At 34.2% G+C, this 19,944-nt stretch overlaps 1 protein-coding gene across 3 annotated transcripts in view; it reads right to left on the bottom strand.

Annotated features, from left to right (window-relative positions):
- Positions 1-9,657: 9,657 nt before the first annotated feature.
- The window catches only part of LOC150095705 (uncharacterized), a 338,480-nt gene continuing 328,193 nt past the window's right edge, over positions 9,658-19,944 (bottom strand). For all 3 annotated transcript variants that reach the window (XM_090410275.1, XM_090410277.1, XM_090410278.1), the window contains exon 21: positions 9,658-11,809. In XM_090410275.1, coding sequence (XP_090266401.1) covers positions 11,616-11,809 — 194 coding nt within the window. In that variant the 3' untranslated portion in view covers positions 9,658-11,615. The remainder of the gene's footprint in view (positions 11,810-19,944) is intronic.

Genomic DNA, 19,944 nt, shown 5'->3' with positions numbered 1-19,944 from the left:
CAATGTTCTTCATACCAGCGAGGATAATTTCTCGGATTCGTTTGGAGTAAGTGTTTGGATTGTGGAAGCAATAACCAGACAATGAAAAATAGGTCGGCTCACATGGCACGTTTAAAGTGTCAAACGACACGATGATGGATGTGACAGGTAGAAGTACTTCTTCTTAGAGAAAGTAATTATTTATCTAACACAAAACCGTGATCTGTGGTATTCAGAGAAGACGTGACCTCTGTAGTGTCACGTCTTCTCTGAATACCACATGCTATTGTATTGGGAGAGTGACGAGGGTTATCAGTAATTTGGATAGAAAAAAAAATCAGCTAACGCCTTTTGGATCCCGTATAGAGATTAGGTGAAACTGTTTTAGCTCTATCTAACTATTGGAGAATGAGTAGGCAGTTCAATCTCCACTGGTACCGAATCAGAGATAGCTGGCTCAAGGCTATCACTAATTAATCGGCACGAAGTGAAGAAGACGGCCAGCAAGTGCAGCCATCCCGTGGTCCCTAACCCTTACACAATATTTTTAATGTCTGAAAATAGTGTGGGTTCTACGGCCGATCGTCTAACTCAGGAACTGGTCGAGAAAAGGCTTAGAAAATTCCTCTAGTGGCGACTAGATTCGAACCAAAGTCTATTCGTGCGGACAACCGTCATAGAGTGCAAATGCCGATTCTACGGAGTTTTATTATATTAGTAGTAGTAGTGGCACCCACAACAGACTCTGGCAGCTTATTACACTCATTCACCACTCTCCAAGTAAAAAAAAAAACTAGCTGTAACACAATTTCCCAGCTTCCATGGATGGCCCCTAGTCCTCCCACCACCAGGCCTATTCTCAAAAATATCTTCTGAATTAATCTTATAGAAACCCTTCAGCAATTTGAAGTCATATCTCCCATTTCTGTCTATCAACCAATTTCTGCAACCCACAAATCTTCAACCTGTTTTTATAAGGTTCATTCCACAGACCTGCTTTCATCTTGGTCACTCATCTTTGGATCTTCTCCACCTCCTCCCCATCACGAAGAAACTGTGATGCCCAAATTTGGGCACAGTAGTCTAGGTCGGGTCTTTTCAAGGCTCGATACCGAGGAAAAATAACATGTTTGTCTCTGCTTGTTAAAATATTTTTTGATGTGCTGATTTAGCCACTTTTGCGATGTCCCCCCTAACCTTTAATCTCTCTATCCACCAACACTCCCAAATCCCTGGCCTCATCAATCTCCTGGAATATGGTTCCACCCATGTGATATACTGCTGCTAATCTTTTTACCCCCAAAATGCATAACCTTTCATTTTACCACATTAAATTGACATCCATTCTCCTTAGCCCAGCCCTCCAAACTATCCAAATCATCCTGCAAAATTTCGACATCCTGTGCATTCACTATTGCTCTACCGAACTTTGTATCATCAACAAACACATGAACAGTTCCTCTCAGATCCTTTCCTATATCGTTAATGAACAAATTAAACAGTAGTGGTCCAAGAACAGAACCCTGCAGCACACCACTAATCACAGGCCAACTTTTGGACTCTGTCCTGAATAAACCACTCTTTGATTTTTCTTCATCATCCACCCTCCTATCCATCTCACCAACCCTATATCCATCCCCATATGCTGCAGTTTAGTGATTATAATTCCATGTGGTATCCTGTCAAAGGCCTTAGCTAGATCCAGTGTGATCACTGTAAACCCGTTACCCTTATTCAGTTCAGCCATTACTATGTTGAAAAACCTGAGCAAGTTACTGACAGACCTTGACAACGATTCTTGATATGCTGATCGGTCGGTAATTTACAACAGCAGTCTTGGAACCTCCTTTATGCAACGAAATTATTTTACCCTCTTTCCATCCCAGACCTGAGACACACAGACTCTCGAATAGGCACATGTATAATTTGAGTTACGCCATTGCTTATTGCAAAAATTGGTGCACATTTTCCATCTTCTAGAGGTGTTAGAAAAGAAGTGCCAGTTGGAATTATGGCCATTGAGGCTATCTATGAGGGTAATCTCTCTCTATATATATGAACAGCCCAATGCAGATAGTTCAACTTCGCGGAGAGCAAGCTGAAGAAGTCAGAATAGTTTTCAGGATTTGGAGACTGGTAAAAATACAGATGAATGTTAATAGATAGAGCATATAAACCTTGAGCCAGGGATAAAAATATAAGGATACTAAATTAACTTTTCTCTGGAAAAAGATATTAGCTCTCACAAAGGCATAAATGACACATTATTTTTTATTTATTTTTGGTGAAATGAATCGTGAAGTAGTTATATTGACATTGAAGGTACATATAGCAGCAATTTCGGTTTTCATCAACCGTAGATCTGGTCTGAATGACTGGAATCGATCATTAAGCACATTTATGCTGAAAATATTAATAAAGTGGATGTGAAAATTTTGACTTTTTTTTACTGGGGCTGGTTTTGATAGAGATTTAATTTAGTCGCAGTGTCATAGTCACTGTATATTTCATTATTGACTGGATGGAAGGTAGACTCTTGGCAATGACACATACATAGAGAGAGAGAGACTGAAAACTTTATGACATAATGTAGCATAGACAGTGCCTCTAGTACTACTAATCAGACTCCTTTTCCCTTCCAGGCAAGGCCTGCTAGAATATGTTGGCAGCTGGACTATACACCAGTTGATGGAGAAGTTTCCTGGATCGATACTGTTATGTTTGAACTGTATTATTTGGATATCGTGGTCAGGACCGGCGCATAGTATTTTCTTGTGAGTGCGATTAATGTTCGGCGGCTTTCCAAAAATTTTTTTCGATTAAAGTGTAAATAAAACGTACAGGAAATGGGGAAAAAAAAAAAAAAAAAAAAAAATGAAAACCGCTTTACAATATAATGTTACCTACGGATTAGTCCTGCTTATACAAATTTTTTCAAGTTATATAAATTTTCAAAATAATATAAAATAGTAATATAAATTTAAGAGATTTATTCAAATATTCTTTACATCAATATATAAATTAATTTTGAAGATTCAACGAAAATAGATAAGAGAATTTTACAAGAATGTTTCGCATTCGATTATTTTGTGTCGCTGACGCTGTCCTAACAGCCCGCTAATATAAGACTCGAATGTGAGAATGATTTATTAGTAAGGCGACTTTTAGGGCTGAACCGCATGCATCCGATCTGATTAAAATTAGGATACGGCTCTTAGACGGAACTCAACAATTAATCATAAGTTGATTTATGATACATCAAAAAATAAAGAACTATATTAGATATATTTTCGTAAATTTTAATCAAAAATTACAGTAATATACATCAAAAAATAAAGAACTATAATTAGATATATTTTCGTAAATTTTAATCAAAAATTACAGTAATATATAATCGGATACAGGATTTAATTTCAGAAATTATTTGTTCGTTTTCGGGAAGATCTGAAGGGGCCCGAACTGAAGACGACGTACATTCATATTTATATGTACCATTCGTTGTTCGTTTAAACTCTTATCTCATAATTTTTGACATCTTTTAGGTGCCTTTTCTTCTGAGGCACCTGTGTATATTGCACACTTCGCACACGCCACCAGCCAGGCCTGATAGTGGTATTAGTTTATCGTCTTTTCATTTTTGGGTACTTTATTATAAAGCTTACAAAAGAGTAGCATGAATTTCCAAATGAAGAAATTACATTATTAATGGACTAGGTACATTCACTGGATGCTACCACTATTAAATTGAAATATATATATATATATATATATATATATATATATATATATATATATATATATATATATATATATAGGTTTATCATTCTTAATTCTCCATGTATCACGATCTTGGAAATACATTCCTCCTGTGGCAAGATTTTGGTATCTGTGAGTTACTCCAGAATGTAATCTAGAAAAAAATACTCCATAAGTAGAATATTTTGCAGAACTTCTGTTTGCTTAATAGGACGTCATTAAAATACTGAAGGAATCTTGGATAAGGTTTTGCATAATTTTTTCGCTCCTGTTCCCAAGGTTCATAGTCATTCATGATGTCCTATAACTAATTGTACTGTACTTATCTCTCACATTTCATCTGGCTAAATATTATTGTACAGGCAGCTCCATGAAGCCTGTAGTCAAAATTCATCATGGAAGACAAACTTTCCATACAATATCAACTCTCCTTCAACCCATTAACAGACAAAAACACAACTGACACTGGCAACCCATTCCATGCATTCACTCCCCTCTCCAATTGAAAAATTTAGTCCCATCACCCTTACTAAGCCACTCCTCTTCCTCCCAAAGACCACTCACCTCCACTAATTCATTCCAAGAAATCCTGGTATGCAGACCTAAGAACAGTAATCCAGGTGTGGATATATCAAGGCTTTACAAAGAGGAATAAGTAACTTATATTTAATGTTTATCAATAGCCAAGTAATCCAATAAGCTAACTTTTCAACCTTAGCAATATGCTCTACTATCCCTAAATTCATCTATTTCCTGGAATACAGCTCCATCAATGGGATACATAGCTTGTAATGTATCCCAAAATGCATAACTTTACATTTTTCCCATTTCACCTTGATTAACTGTTACTCTGTTCAATTTTGCATCATCAGCAAACAACTGAAGAATTCCCTTCAGATTTCCTATTTTGCTGATACAAATTAAAGCAGTGGTCCAAAGCACAGAATCCCATGGCAGAACTCGTCACCTGCTTCTCCATAGACCACTTTTTGGGTGGTCTATGAATGGGCTGGCTTATCTATTGAATCACCCAAGAATATCAAGTACATCAACTTCTTAGAATATGAAAAGTTTGGCCTTGTTTATCTTATGCCATTGGAACTGGACAGTTCTTTGGAATCAAACCAAGATTCTTACTCATTTAAATTTAATGTTTCTTGAAACAGCTTGTATTTCCATGTGTTGATATTGTTTTGAATGTCATAAAACAATCTCTTCTCTCCCTTGTCCTTTTAAACACAGAAGGAAATTACTGGGAATAAATAAATTATATTTTTCTGTCACAGCCATTATAAAAATGTCTACTACCCATTCCTTTAAAACATCCAGTTTCCTAAGAACTCACTAAAATATTACTCCGTACTGAAAAGAGCAAGTAAGGTTGATCAATAATTCATGCCTCGCAAATTTACTCCCCGACACTCAAAGCACTTATCACAATTCTAAACAAAAAACTTAGTCTCACTAACTTGCTAATCACACTTTTACAAACTTTCAGGTTTCATGTTCTGTTTTCATGTATTGAAATATCTTCTGCAACTATTGCATCAAGGGTTTTTATCTAATCCAATTAAAATGATAAATAGGCATAGAAGTATATTAGTTTTTAAATTTCAAATTATGCAACCGAGATTACACAAACTTTACAGTTCAGGCATTTTGTTTCCACTGCCTGAATCTTTTATATTTCCAGAGTTAATGTTAATCTGAATTGGCATCAACAATTCCTTCACCCTTTCAGATATCCACTGAAACATGAACCGTAAAGGAGTCTTGAGTAGCTGCCCAGCAACTAGAAGGCTGGGCAATCCAGACCAAAGATAAATATTTCGGTCTATAGTTGATATCTCAGCTATTTAGCTGCAATTATTTTAATTTTAGTATATATATATATATATATACTTTTGATTATTCATTACTACATTGCTGAACACTTGCCACTTCATATTTGAAATCTATAGTATGCTCATGTATTAATCTGAGAACTAGTTGTTTTGAATTTTGGCTGAAGAACTAAGAATAGTAGACTGTACCATTGACAGGGTGTAGCATAGATAGAGGAAGCCTGCCTCACGGCACCGTGTTACGACAAGGTATTTTACAAATATACGGCGTTTCGTTTGGTTTATGTGCTTATATTTTAATAATAAAAAAATTATAGTCATACATACTAAAACTAAACATTTTAGAACCCACTTATTAGATCATTGTTTCTCAAAGTGTGGTACACATATCCCCGTAGAGCAAACATTTGATTAATATTATGTAATCGTTTTGCATTAACGTTTCTCTTGTAATAAAAACAAAATATAGCAATTGAAGATTTTGTATTTTTGTCTTATAATCCATCAGGGGCGATATTTAATTGTTTGCCACAGGGCGCAATCTGATCTGGTGATAGCCCTGTTTGCAGGTCAGTAACATGTACTGTCCGACCACAGATACTCGACCCTTTGCTGGCAATGTGCCAAGTAGTCAATTCATGTTGAAGAGAAGACAGAAATAAGGCAATGTACGAGTGTTACCAACACGCGAAATCACGTGCTTTATACGTAAAATTTTCCAACTGTACAAGCAGAATAGTTACAACTTTAAAAACTAAAATTTTCATAAAAGCAAAGCTAATCATCCCACAAAACGCATTGATTACCCTATTATCGGAATGGATTCGCCTTCTGCTATGTGTGTGTAGAAGCGTCGAGGGGTCATGCATCTGTGGTTGTACAGTAATGATAATTGAACATTCTCGAAGTCTTTGAAAACCCGAGTTTTGGGGATATAAAATATTAATCCACGAATGTCACTCAATAACAAGTATATTATCCTTGACAAGAAATATTCCTGTTTTAATCCTTTACCCAAGCATACGCAAACAAAATTTATACGCGAAGTATCTTTACAACTAGTTTGCTTATGCTTGGGTAAAGAATCAGATTAAGAATAATTTCTTGTCGAGTATAATTATACTTTGTAGCCGCAGCCCATCAGAAAAATTTTCTACAAATATATATATATATATTAGTTTTATTCTGAGTGGGTTCTCTATGTGAATTTACGTATAACTGCTTGTTGGTACACGATGTTAGTCACGACACACCCATGTCTCGAGCAGAAATCAAACAGGTACTTACCATTACTGTTAGCCTTCAACTTTTCTTCAAATTTTTCATAAGATTTCTGCATGTCTATGATTCATTTACTATACTGCTGGAAATCTTTAAGAACCAATATTAGCTTTTTGATTTTCTTGTTCATCTCCTTTTCCAATGAGTCAAGAAATGCCTCCAATTAATCCCTATCAGAACCAGACATGCAAAAATCTTATGGAAAATGTACAGAATAATTCAGCATTAAGTAATGTGACTACTTATCCTTTTCTTCCCCAAATATTTTTTTTCATTTCTTTAAAGTTAACTTCTAATTGGAGTTAATTTAAATTCAACCTCAGCTGAAAAGCATCCAGAAAATGAAAAAAATTTTTTCCTGCATCCTCATAGGGATTTTAATCCACTTCTTTTCAATTAAAGTACATGGTCTTTTCTAGAGCTGAAATGATATGGAAAACACTTTGGGGCAGAGTTATTTAGGCTATTTTAAATTATGATTAAAGCAATTAAACAAATCTACAGAGCAAACAAATTCAAACTATCAGTTTTTGGAAACTGTGTGAACCAGCTGCAGCACATCCCTGTTATTGGTGTTTTCTTGCTATTTGTTTTTGTCAGGGCAGACAGTTCCACGTGATACCAGAAGTCATACTTTCTCCAGGCATGGTATTTGAAATGATTTAAAATTCCATGAGAAATGAGAGCCATACCAAACTCCTAGGTTAGCATTAAAATGGGGGTGGGAGTTATAAAAAAAAGACCAAAAAAAAATATAACAAACTATTGCTAGCAGAACATGAACTGTTATGCCTCCTGTGGCCTTTCAACAAGATAATCTTGAACTATCTAGATACAAAGAAGACTAATTAGTCATGATGATCACACTCAAATTGTACTTCAAGAGAAGTGCTCTAGAACTAGCATCTGTTCTCGATCATCTTTACATTTTATTAATCCTATAGCATAGAAGCCCATATTCAGCATTCATTGCAAAACAAAAGTCAGTTATCAAACTACTCTTCATGAAGTGCTCTATGGAATAATGGAAAGGTCACCAACAATTTCTTCATTAGTTAATCAATGATCACCAGGACAGATTTACCATTCAAGAAGATCCACAGATCTTGCCAATCACTCCAAACTTTTCCATGTATCACAGAAAGATTTAGAGAAATCTTTACTGTTGTACTTAACATTTCCAAGCCATCTAATCTGACAGGGCAATTTTCTCTGTGGTCATTCAGTGCACGTAATGGTGTATGATGTACGCCTCTTCCCATGCAGCTGTAATTCAGGTTTCAGTCAAATTATATGCTTTCTTTTCCATATAAATAATCTCCAACTTACCTCAAATATAATTGATAATCTGCAGATGACAGCATGCTCCATTCGTCCTGTCCTAAACCTTGATCCTAATACCATTCTTCAATGCACTGATGACAAACTTAGTCACCTTCAATGCTATCATAACAGTCTCTTATCTTGCAAAAAAAATATTACTTCACATCCCCAAATACTGGTGTCCAAAAGCTACCTGCATATGAAAAAATTTTCATGACTATAGCCAAATGTGGACAAATTTATTGGCATCATACTAATTATATTACACAAAAAATGTGTTATAAATTTTATACAAATTAAATTGCAATATGTTTTTGACAAAGTTATAAATTCCCTAAGGACATATAGTTAAGGAATTAATGTACAGTGCTTTCCAATTTACGATGTCTTTTGAGACAGAAGACATCCAAGTTTGCAACTTTATTCCTTTTATCCTGCTGAGTGCTACTACGTGATCCCTTTGGGCACAATTTGAAAATCTGAATATGTACCCACTACTCTCTACTTGAAATTGTCAGTTATACAAATTGCCACATGGTGATTTGTCTTGAATTTGTGGTTGTAGTCTTCAGAAAGTGTCGTCCTTAGGTTTCTGGACACGAGTATATTTCATAATACCAAGTTCATGAGACAGGGACCAGATCATTCTTCTTTGGCAACATTTACTTCTAACTTTTCATGACAAAACCTTTTCAGCATTCCAAAAAACCTACTGTCATTTTCTTTAAAGTTAACATTATTTTTCATCTATTCAGCAATTAACTTTGTATACAAATCCACTCAACTTGACTCTCCATAACTTCTCTCAATTTTGCCACTGTCCAAAAGAAGGCAGTGCAGCCAATAAATCCCCTCGCTTACCAACTGACTCCAGCCACATTCTCACAAATCATGTTTTTGTTTTGTGCTACCTCTGTTCTTTGGAATTTCCCAATGAAGCACTCCTTCTCCTCAACACAATCTCTAGCTCTTCAAAAAAGAGCATTTACTTTGTCCACACATAGCAGCCATAGGTTCTGAAATTTGACAATATGGGACTAATACAAAAAATGTACAAAATTTGTTCCAAGTTTTAAGAGGCTACCTTCAAAAGCATCCCATGTCTGAATGAACAAAACAAAAAAAAAAAAAAAAAAAAATACACAGCAACTTTGTTAGTATTACAGCTACATTTATATGAAATGTCTGATGAATTAAAATCATAAACAATGTTGTATGTAATGCACTGAACACAAAGTTTCTAGCTTGATGGATGGAAAGAGGGGAGTCTAATCCTCCCCCCCCCAACACGTCAGGTGGATGATCAGTCCTATTATCACAAAAGGAAAATATGCAGAAATTTACTAACAAACTTTTAGAGCTTTTGTTCTCTGATACAGACAAGTTATTTTGTGGACATTCTTTCTAAAAGGAAAACTGAGTATTAAGAATTCTCTCTCACCATTGAATGCTTACTACAGAAAACAGACACAAGCAGTGCTGGAGATGCAAGCTTTATTGGTGGCATTTACCCAAAAAGTATTTTTTTTTATATATATACATATATATATATACATACATACACACCCATATGTATGTATGTATGTATGTATATAAACACACATACCAGATATTGTGGGTGCAGTATCACAAAAGCATTCATGAAACAGCAAACTGTTAACACAACATTTAACTAGTGACAGTGTGCTGCAATTTATTTTTTTATGACAAAGTAAAGATGAGTAACGCCACCATAACTGAATTTGAATATTACTACCTGACAATGTGAAAACTTTCACAAAGCATTCACAAGGTCACTTATTACTTTTTTTATACAAATAACTAAATGTTTATGAGAGACCTTCATTATGCAGATCTATCATTTATTTCAAACCTAAATAAGCAATACTTTGAGCAACAGTTAAATGTTTTAGGGAAAGCATTTTATATTTGTTACATTTCTAAACATTACTGCTTTTTTTTTTTTTGTGTGTCTAATTAGCAAAAAAAATTTTTTAAAAAAAGAAAAAAAAAAAGCCCTTTTTTTGGACAAGCTCCCAACACACAGTCCTAAACATATGCAGGAGTAACGCTCTCATTTCATAATCAAATGATATTTTCCACATATCTTCAAAAAAAAATCACTTGAGAATATACAAGAAAAAAAAAGCCAATTGTAATATTTACAACAGTAATCTACTTACACTATGTGCAGCAAGAGTAAGTTAACTCGACGTTCTAGTGTTACTCCTTCACTGTGTTCAGGAACTCCAAATACCACAAATGGCAAACAAAGGAATGTAATACATAAGGGAACATGATTGTGCCATGCAAAACAACACAGTAGCTACACAGATGAGGCACAGATCACGTGTTTGTACACCATATAGTGTAAAACCAGTCACATGTTAAGGATGATTAACTATTCTGTGGAAGATACACATGATAGTTTAAAAAAAAAGAAAGAAAGAAAAGAAATAGAAGTTTTAATAAAGTAGTCTCAAAATACGCAGAAATGAAAAATCTGTTGAATAAAATTTGTGAGGAGAAGAAGAATGATAATACGACTATTACTTGTCCATTAACAGGTACAACAGAAAAAACAGATGGTAGTGGTGTGGTAGGTAAATGGGAAGAAAATTTTATATCTATAAGGAATGTTTTTCTATGTGGCACAAAATGGTTATCTAGAAAACTGTAAGCCCTTATATTAAGAGCTGAGATGAAATGTCTGAACTGAAAAAGAGAAATGAGAACACCTCAACATCATACAACTATCACTGGGACAAAAATTAATAACATTAACAACACAGAAAACTTACACTTGTGGACTTGCACATAACACCATATAAACATAGTCATATACAGGTACATAAAGAAGCTCAACACCAGTATCTTTGGCTCCATGTTATGTCTCAAAAATAGTTTTCCTAGCTGCTTACCCATAGATTTTTTTCCCAATACAGTTTTCTACACAAACTTTATGAGCACCCAAGTTTTTAGCCTTCACACTGTGAAGGCAAACATAAGGGGACATATAACATAAAGGCATTTTTACATTTCTCTATGCATATATATGTACTTCACATAAAACAAAATAATAAAAATAAAAACCTGGGAAGGACTGCCCCATAATTTTAGTTAAGGGGATGAAAACAATATCACAGCTTCACATCTGAGACAGTACAATACATAAGAAAAACGCATTTTTTTCTTTTTTTGCAAGACCTAAATTTATAGAAAGTAAACACTACGCTGCCAAAAATAACACAAACTACACAAAGTATAATTCACACATGTATATACATGGACCCACATATACAATCACATACAAAATAGTAATCTTTCATTGGCCACAGTTCATTCCCCACTCTTAGGCGACAACACACACACACATATACATACAAATATATACATTAACAATTCAGTTGAAACATCAAAATGGAGGACAGGTCAGTTGTGTACAGTTGTAGACTGTTGTTGTTGTCGCTCCACTTCTTCAACAAGTAGGGCTTTCTGATGAGGAACTGGGGGCATATCTGGCATTTTTTGTTTTAACACATCAGTACCAAACCATTTGGCCAAATTCACTGGGGACTGTCTGTTTGTGTTTGACTGGCCTGGTAGAAGATGTTGAGTCTTGGAATCTTAAGAATAGGAAAAAAATAATATTTTAGATCTGAAATACACTGGCATATGATGTTTGTTATTCAATAAAGCAACTGTTTTAATAAATATGGAAATAAAATGATGAATCTTTGCATTAATGGTTCAGGTTTTGTAGACACTCTCTTAAGCATCAGCATAAAAATGTCACTTTTCATTTTATTAAAAGCAACTAAAAACACTAACATCCCTCCAGAGGAAATGCATGAAATCTACCAACTATCTTACGATTTCGAGGATAAGTACCTTAGCAGCAATATGTCTAATCATACAACTACCCTACTTGTCATTTAATACTTTAATGGTAGAACAGTTAACAGCGAGAGGTAACCTATAAGACTGACTTTTAAGTGACTTGTTTTACTCAAAATTTCCTATACCACAAATTGTCTTTCAATGTTTTAACTTTTTCTTATACAATACAAAAAAGTACTATACAACAATAAAAATTAATATCACTTTGAAAGATTGTGAAAAAAGTTATATCTACTTCAGGAGGTGACATCAGAGAAATCCTAGCATTAAATGTATTTATTAGTGGAAATATTTGCTATCTTTTTAAAAATCATTTAATTTTACTAGAAAGAACAATTATTTTATCATTTTCAAAAACTTGTCTTGCAAACAATTCTATGTTAAAGATGTACACATCAAAAAATGTTATTAAACATTTACTGAAATAAATGACTATTTTTGGATGCAAAATTCCATTATGTGATATATGCTTCTCATCATGCTTACACTTTTAGATATATTATTTTGCTTTTATGAACAGTTGGAAAAAAAACAAGAATATAAAAACATCCCAGTTTTGAGATTAATTTTTTACAAATTCATATACAGTAATATTTCAGAAGAATCTCAGATTAAAAATACTCATTTCAGTACTAAATATTAAATGCTGAACTGCCATAAAATATTTTAAAAATGTTTAAACATATTGAAGTATTCCAACTGCATTCTACCCTGCACACCATTTCAAATTATAACTACTGTCCTACTATTGTTTTGAATTTTTCAGATTACTTCCAATTTAATAGCCAATGCTTATTACTTCATTGTTCATTCAAAATAGAATAAATAAATAAATAAAAACACTACTCTGTTGAAATAGGTGTATCCTAAAACTAGACTATTTCTCTGTAATTTGTTTATTCTAGCCCTTACCTTCTATTGTCTCTCTCTCTGTGCATAATATTGACAAACCATCATATTACAGAATATATCTTTTTGTTCTACCATTAACAACCAACTACAGGTTAATGTCTAGGTAAGATTAAAGCTGCCATGTATACTGTTACTTGCTTTCAGCAAAACTCTTCATTTTTGATGTGATACTATCACTGATGTCATCTGTTCACTCCACTAATCTTTCTCAGAACTCTCATATCTGTGGTCTGCAGTCTTTGGTCAAGTATTTTATTTTTAACCCAGCTCTCAGATCCATTAGCTAAAATTGGTTTGAACACTGTCTTGTATACAGCTAATTTAGTGTTGACTAATTTCTTTATTATTCCATATAAATTTATTCAGCTGACTTCCCACCATATCAGCTTTACTAATTATGTTGTCTATTTTCATATTTAATTGACCATATTCACTAAATATTGTTGAAATGTTTTACTTCTTCTATAGGTTCACCATTGAGGATACAGTTGATGTTTTCAATGTTTCTGCCTATTTTCATTGTCTTTTTCTATTGCTGATTTTCATACCAAACCTATTATAACAGCAATTCAATTTAGCTAGGGAACCTTGCAGACTTGTACTGGATTTATTTAGAAGTATAATATCGTCTGCATAAAGTAAACAGCTGAGATTAACATCCCAAACTTTAATACCACGTTCCTTCATAATGTGATCCATATAGATAATGAATAACAGAGGGGATAATGTACATCCTTGTGTGACACCAGATTTAACAGTAAACCATTTTCCTGTACCTCCTTCAGTTCTAACTGCTGACTTACAACTCAAATAAAGACTAAGTATTGCTTGATATAATGCCCCATTAACATATAACTGTAGCATTTTGAATAGCTTTTCTCTTGGCACCTTGCCACATGCCTTTTGCAGGTCTACAAAACTTAAATACAGATCTTTGTTACATTCCCACAATTTCTCAACTATTTGTGGTAAAGTGAAAATTGTTCCTGACATCCTCTATTTGGCATGAATCCAGCTTGTTCTTTACTGAGCTTCCCTTCCACAATCCTTCTCAATTGTTTCTCAAGTATACTTGTATAAATCTTACCAGGAACACTCAGTAGGGAAATACCTCTGTAACTGTCACATCCAGTTTTATTTCCCTTTTTATAGATGGGTACTATGAGAGCTCTGCTCCAATCTTCTGGAATTTGACCCTCTGACCAGGCATTGTGAATTACGCAATGCAGCCACTGTAAAACTTCCATACCTCCATATTTGAGCCTTTCTAGTCAAATTTCATCTACTCCAGCTGTTCCACATTTCAGGTTTTTGAGGACTTTTTTTTCTACTTCAAGTATGGATATGTATTCCTGTTGGGTGTTTTCTACTATCATGCTGACACTGCTCATTTCATTTAGCAGTCTTTCAAAGTAATTACTTCAGACACCTAGAATACTGTTATCTTCAGTTTTCATGTCACCTTTATCATCTCCGATTCCTTTTACAGTAATTTTTCTCCATTTCTAAGCCTTTTCAATAGCCTCCAGAATATTTTGTCACCTTCCTGATATTTATTTTCTATGCTCTTATCAGTCTTCCAATGACTTTTGTTTATGCTAGTTTTATAAGTGCTTTGCTTTCTTATATTTTTTTCTGAATTCTCTAAAAGCACAAGCTAACTTACTTGCTCAGAAATTTTGATATGCTTTCTTCTTTTCCTTGACAGCCTCTACCTTTCTGAGTCCACCATAGAGTTCTCCTTTTTCTATCCTTACAGACAACCTCATCACATACCTCTTTTGCTGAATCAATGTTTTCTTCAGGATTTGCCAGGCTTGGTTTCTGTTTACAACATTTTTCATTTTTTTCTTCAATGGTGTTTGTGTATTTTGTTCACCTCTGAAAGCTGCTCAATCTTGATTCGTTTTAAAACTTTCTTACACACTCTTCTTTTCAATATGAAATGCAATTTTATCCTGCTCAAAACTAAATAGTGATCACTTTGTATTTCAAATCCTCTGTATACTCATATCCTGAACCAGTGGAAAAACATCGCTATCAACTATAACATAGTCAACAAGACTTTTATTTCTTGCATCTTCTCTCCATTTGAATTTGTGCAAATTTATGTTGGAACATTATGTTAGCAATAACTTATTCGTGTCTTGAACATAAATTCAGCAGGCATTAAAGTAAGAGAAAACTTAATAGAATTAATTTATTACTCATATATTTCACTCATTATGTCAAGTTTTATTCAGGGAAAAGGCAGAATTGGCTAAACATTTAAATTATGAACACAAGAACAAGTCATAACACAGCATCGCATAATATCACGTGTCTCAGCTGCAGCTGTACAAGTAGCAGGAAACACTACTGGAGTTCAGAGTAGATATATATGTATAATTAATTAAAAAATAAACAATTAACAGCAATCACTTCCCAAAACTTAATGATAGGATACCATATGTCCGATTAAGATTAGGATAGTGGTGTACTGCTTCACACACAAAAGATTAAATTTGAACCTACTATAGTGTAGCAGCTTGGGTTGGTTCAAGTGATCTTATGTAATCTCGATGTTCTTGAATTCTAATCATAGCAGCAATGATGACAAGAGCTGGGTATTTGAAAAATATCAGGCAGGCAGGGAGGGAGAGAGAGAGGTGATAATCTAACTTTGATAGGAGGTAAGAAAGATGACAGTTTCTGGGCTAGTTTGAAGGTAGTATACAGAATATATCTGCAAAGAGTCCTTGATATTTGTTCAGATGTTCCTTTAAGGTAGGGTATGAGGATTCTTTTAACATCAGATTGCAATCTAGGAGAGGGATAATAATTATCAATCATTTTCTGTATTGAGGTTTCACTTCATCAAGCAATAGTTTTTTTTATTTAATTCTTTTAATAGAAGACTCAAAAGAACAAATTGTGCATGCTCAGTGCAAAAAGTTTTTAATAACTATTTTTTTGTGAAGGATAATGATGTGAAGATAAGATGATATATCTCCCTGTAAAGGACGGCTTCCTGTTGTTAGATTCACATTCAATAGTGAACTTAATGCAAGTGTATAAGGAGCTAACTTTATCCAAAAATTGAAGTAGTTCTGTTTCAGAGTAAGACCAGATTACAAACATATCATCCATAACACATAGACAAATACAGGGTTGTGGAGATATGGTATTAGAAATCCACTCCTCTAAATGCTCTATAAAATAATCAGCCATAGCAGGTGATATAGGACTGCCCATGGCAGTACCCTCGATTTGTTGAAACAAGTCATTATGCTGAGTAAAATAACCATCACTGATAATAAAAACTGGAATAATATAGCAATGTCACCAGGGAAATCTCCTTGTAAAAGCTGTACAGTTTCTTGAATTAGTATATTTGTAAACAGTAAAAATAAGTGATGGATGAGCATGATGAATCTACAACTTTTCAACAGCATTAGCACATAAGGAATATGTTTGATCTAATAATTTGCTTAGCTGGTTTTGTATAGGATCTCCGTTGATTGTACTATAAGTACATCTGTCTCACAGTAAAACATTAAGTTTGCAATTATAGTCAGTAGTAGTATCAATCAGAACCACTGCATTTCCTTTGTCTGACTTAGTTATAACAATATTATTTTAGCATAAAGATTGGAGAGCTTGTAATTAAGGTAAAGAAATATTTGGGAGGAGGTTTAGCTTTATAGAATATCTGTGCAATCTCAAACCTTAGCTTGCTAGTGTCATCTGTACATAATTCTCTAATGCCTTATTCTACACCTACCAGTCTAAATGAGGCCAATGAAATCTGGATTTTTTGGTAATACATTTATTTCTGGTAAAAGGATGGTTAGTCAAATTCTGACCCATTTGTCATTGACAGAGCTGGGTGGTTGCCAAACCAATGGGTCATAAATATAAGCCATCCATTAAATATATAGTAAAGTTTTGAAAAAAATCGGATTTGAACAACACTCGAGTGTGACCTGCAGATGCAAATATCCAAACATTATTTTGTTTCACACACACACACACACACACACACACACACACTAGGGGGGGCACTGCCCCCTCCCCTAGAGATTACACTAAATCTATCACGATTTCGTGTAATCTCTGTTAACAAGGGGAGATTGTGGTTAACTGGTATTAATATTTTCTGGATTTTTTGGGGGTTGTAGCTATTGGCTAAGAAGATGTTAAGGATAGGGTTAAGTTCAATAGTTAAGGCATTGCTGTCGGAACAGATTAATTTATTCCCGTTATATAGGGTTTTATAATCCCTTATTGTTGTGAGGGGGGGGGGATGGTGTGATTGTTGGTTAATGTATCTACTGTATGGGTCGGTTTTCTGTAAACAGAGAAAGCCAGGGATTCATCAGAACTGGCTTATAATCAAGGTGACTAGAAAAGGGAGACGTTTTCTTTTTCCAAGGTGAACTGGATTCTGGGGTGTGTTAGGAAATTGTGGAGTGTGTCTGTTTAGCCATGTGGCCAAATAGCAAACACATCATCCATGTAGCATAGCCAGTGAGTTTTTGTGGAACTGAGTTTAAGGCTTTTTCATCAAGAATCTCCATAAAGAAGTTTGCCAGGGGTGGAGAGCGTGGAGAACCCATGGCTGTACCTTCTGTTTGTAGAATTTTCCTTGCCAAACGAAATAGCCCGAGTTCATGGTGAACTGAAATAGAGCTGAGATATTGGGAGGAAATTTGGCTTGAAAGGACAACTAATAGCAGGATATCCGAACACAAGGACTGCATCTGGTTTCACCAATACAGACACTCAGGACTTGCAGACCATGCTCTAGATACCCACCACAGAACACACTGGAAGAAAGCCACTTTACTGCACTGTAGCAAATATAAATATGAAAAAATTGTTCCTGGAATCGTCCTCAGGTGTAAAAAACTACCCAAATCTGAACAAATTTGGATGCACGAGACTGTCCCAAATTTGGGAAGCTTGCATCCTTAGAACATCAGCCCAACAGCCAAGACAACCCAATTTAGCCCGCTAGGAGCACCTTTAGGACTCTAAAACCAATGCTGGTTGCCTTCTTCGGTAATTTGCTTGTTGTTAATGCCCGCGTGTACATATCAGTGATTTATGTTCCCAGAAGATGACAATGTACTGATTAAAGTTTTTTTTAAATTATTTTAGTATACATTGTCATTTCCTGAAAAATTTAAAGTAATGTGTCATGTGTAACCAATGTATAAGTTTATCTACAAGAATTAATATAATGAAAGTAATAAACTGGACAATAAAGCCTAGAAATGTAGGAAAGCATACAACAAAAAGAATCACGAGTATCAATATCCAAGGTAGAAAAAGAAACCAGAAATGTCGAAAGACAAGCTGGAGTAGATGACTGATCAGAAATCAAAGTCAAAATGATATGAGCAAATTTCTAAAATCTTTTAGGAAGAAACATTACCAGCTGGAAAATGCATGCATGCATAATTTAAAAGAAGAATTCAGAGTTTTAGCATACAGAAGCAAGAATTAGGTATCAATGGTTACTGCCTGAGTACACAATGTGCTGCACTGTCAACGTAATGAAGAAAAAGATGTTGGGTGAACAGCACTATGTGCTTTTTATCTTGGAGTGTCATTCCATAACTTCCCTTGTCTCTGTTCAGCAAGCATTTATAAAGGAATAAAAACAATCCTCCAACTGAAAATTTCAGGAGACTGACCGCTTCTGTAAAGAGAAGTATTCCAGCTGACGATGTGTAGCTGAGAAAATAGTTGTTAGGCAGTCATTTATACAAAGTCCGAGATAGTCAACTTAGCAATACAATTGAGAAAATAAACTACAGAAAACAGTATGGAGAATTTTGCAAAAATATCTTGCCCTCCAGCAATATTTATGCTTACTACAGGCCATCATACTAAATGGCATAGTGGCCTGCTACACAAAAAACACAGAAATGTACTATTGTTAAACCATCCAAAAGTTTTTTTCCCTCTTAAAAAAAAAAAAAAAGGAGTTAACTAAAAGTGTACACCATGACAGTCGATCCATGGTCTTACTTGAGGACTGCTCCTTGAGAACAAACTCAATGCTGTCTTACAAAATGGAGTCCCCTTCATGCTACTGTAAACCATCTGAATATGTTAGATGTCCTACAGTATTTAATTAAAATTGTGTAAACTTTCTTTATAATTAGTTTCTTGGGCTAATGTAATTATACTATGAAAGAAAATGCTTTTTTACATAGTTTATTATTGCTTTATACAATAATAAACTGCATATTGTTTATATCACTTTGTATTTTTGAAATGAATGAATATAAAAGATTAGAAATATATCATAATTTTAGATCTCATTCTTATAATTTTGAATGTTAACTTCAAAGTTTTAATTTGTTTACAAGTGGTGATGATAAAAAAAAAAAAAAGCTTACCAGTTTTGGTGAAAGTATGTAAATTTAAGTGCTGTGATAAGTAGTGGTAGCTCTTTGCTCTAACTTTATGAATGAAATAGAAACAGGAAATGCAGTATCAGATATGCTAAGGCACATGCAAGGGAGAACATGGTAGTTACAATACAGCTGTGGGAGAAATATAGGGAATTTTGGAACTTGTTAATGGATAGTTGTACTTGAAATCTTTCATAATCTTAGAGAAACTAAGGGAATTCTGGAACTTGCTAGCAGATATTTTGTTAAGTTTATTTCATTTAAGAAGAGCAAAAATGTTTAAAAGTTATTGTTATGTTAGCACAGTAATGAAAACATTATACAGAGATTTGTTCATTTATCCTAGTAATCTTTCACATAAAGAATAAGAACTGGCAAAATGGTTTATATGGACTTAGAAAAAATTAACAACCAAAATTGTAAATTTTAATAAATTTTGTGATTTTTTTAGAACAGAATGGCAGTGTTTGAATTTAAGGATTTACAAATCCAGTGTCAAACTGTTTTCTTATTAAGAATAAGAAATCTGCCATTATTTTGTA

This window comes from Typopeltis vanoorti, chromosome 20 (genome assembly GCF_054136105.1).
Source record: "Typopeltis vanoorti isolate ZY-2024b chromosome 20, IOZ_Tvanoo_1.0, whole genome shotgun sequence".
Taxonomy (NCBI): Eukaryota; Metazoa; Arthropoda; class Arachnida; order Uropygi; family Thelyphonidae; genus Typopeltis; species Typopeltis vanoorti.
This window is presented reverse-complemented; position numbering and strand designations above follow the sequence as displayed.